General features: G+C 39.9%; 1 gene segment (V, D, J or C); it reads right to left on the reverse strand.

The window, feature by feature from the left end:
- Positions 1 to 266: 266 nt before the first annotated feature.
- On the reverse strand, positions 267 to 789 carry LOC100941538. The segment is given in 2 exon segments: positions 267 to 601; positions 744 to 789. Coding segments are annotated over 2 exon segments (381 nt in total).
- Between the last annotated feature and the right edge of the window lie 880 nt (positions 790 to 1,669).

Here is a 1,669-nt window from a genome sequence, read left to right on the forward strand (position 1 = left end):
AGGTTCAAGTGTGCCTTGAAATAGTTTCTCAGGCATGACTGTGGAACAATGGTGACAGGCTGTTTTCACCTTGACCATTAAAGCAGCCTGTTTGAGGGAGGCTTACTTTTTGCTGTTCTGGTGTGTTCTTAGAGTTGGCTTGGATGGCGTTCACACTGAGAGAACCTGGTATGACTGGTAAACAGCAACAGCAGTATATTAGTTCCTGGTCCATAAAGCAGAGTAGATCACAGAGGCAGACACTCAGCAGCCAGGCCCTGTGCTGCTCAGAGTTTGTGCTCAGCTCCCCCTGTAGTTCCTGCCACTGTGTCCTGCAGAGCACAGTAGTACACAGCTGAATCTGACACCTGGACTGAGGCTTTCTTCAGGTGGAAGGAGGTAGTTTCTTTGAGATACTTTGCTTCAAAACCTTTGTTGCTGCCCTCATCATTGGCCTTCACGGCTTTCAGGAGGAGCTGAGGACCTTCACCTGGATATTGCACGTACCAGAAAAGGGCAGGGTACCGTGTGCTTTCATAGGAGCAGTTCACAGTCAGAGAAGCTGCTTCAGAGAGGATTATTTGGCCTTCTGTCTGGGTCACTGAGTCTCCACTGCTTCCTCCTGAAGAAAAAAAATAACAACAGTGCAAGTTACCTTTGGGATGATCTGGACTATGCCTCTTAAATAAAAATCGTGGGTAAGAAGAACACCAACATAACAAATAGAACAAACAACTCTAAGGTTTAAGTGCTATCTTACTTACCAAACATTAAGAATAGTACAATTACTGGTCCTGGGGAAGAGTTCATTTTTAGAGCCTCTGGGGTACTTGGATCTTGACTTCTTAATATGAAGAAAGGTTGAGGTCACAATGAAAGGATAAACTTGAGCTGAGAATTAAAGCAAGAAATGTGCGTGCATTAGGAAAATACACCCCCTTGTGGACAAGATACTGAGAGAAGTGTCATCCTCTCAAAAATCCGTCCTTTGTCTTTACCTCTGGCTTTTTCTCTAAGATGCCTGTTAGCTACCTGATGGCCCTTCGTAATTCTAAACAATAGTTTGCATTTTTCATAATCCTATTTTTTCCCAAACACTGTCTGACATGAAAACTTCATACTATGACATTTCTGAAAATAATTCATTTCACTCTTTCTTAATAAATTTTACCCACCCTGTGATCCACTGACATATAAGCAAGTTTTAGAATAAATTCAGAGGGATGTCAATAACAGTTGCTTGACCATTATTATATGATTTGAGGTGGCAGAGACTTAAAACTTTTTCACTACTCTATACTATCACCTAAAACAATAGGGAAATTGCTACTACTTGAAACACCATTTTAAAAACACTACTTTTAAATTCCTTCACATTTAAAAACAATAATAAGAAATATGATTTAATAAAAGATTTTCAAAGAAAAACAGAAGTTCTATATGACACATATAGTGGTTAAAAAGTAAAAAATATACAACTCTGAGTATTGTGATCAGAAAAAACAAATTCAAATGGGGAGAGGAAAAGGAGGAAAAGGGTAAAGGGGAGGAGGATAGGAGATTAGTAAACTCTCACCTAAGGTGCACAAGGTAAGGTTGTACAGCACATTCCCTGGGTCAAGGCTTCTACTACGAATTGAACTTTACCTAAGAAACTCGAACAGTGTAACCTAATTATTTGTACCCCTGT

The sequence above is a fragment of the Otolemur garnettii genome, unplaced genomic scaffold (genome assembly GCF_000181295.1).
Source record: "Otolemur garnettii isolate 467f Iridium unplaced genomic scaffold, OtoGar3 scaffold00276, whole genome shotgun sequence".
Taxonomy (NCBI): domain Eukaryota; kingdom Metazoa; phylum Chordata; class Mammalia; order Primates; family Galagidae; genus Otolemur; species Otolemur garnettii.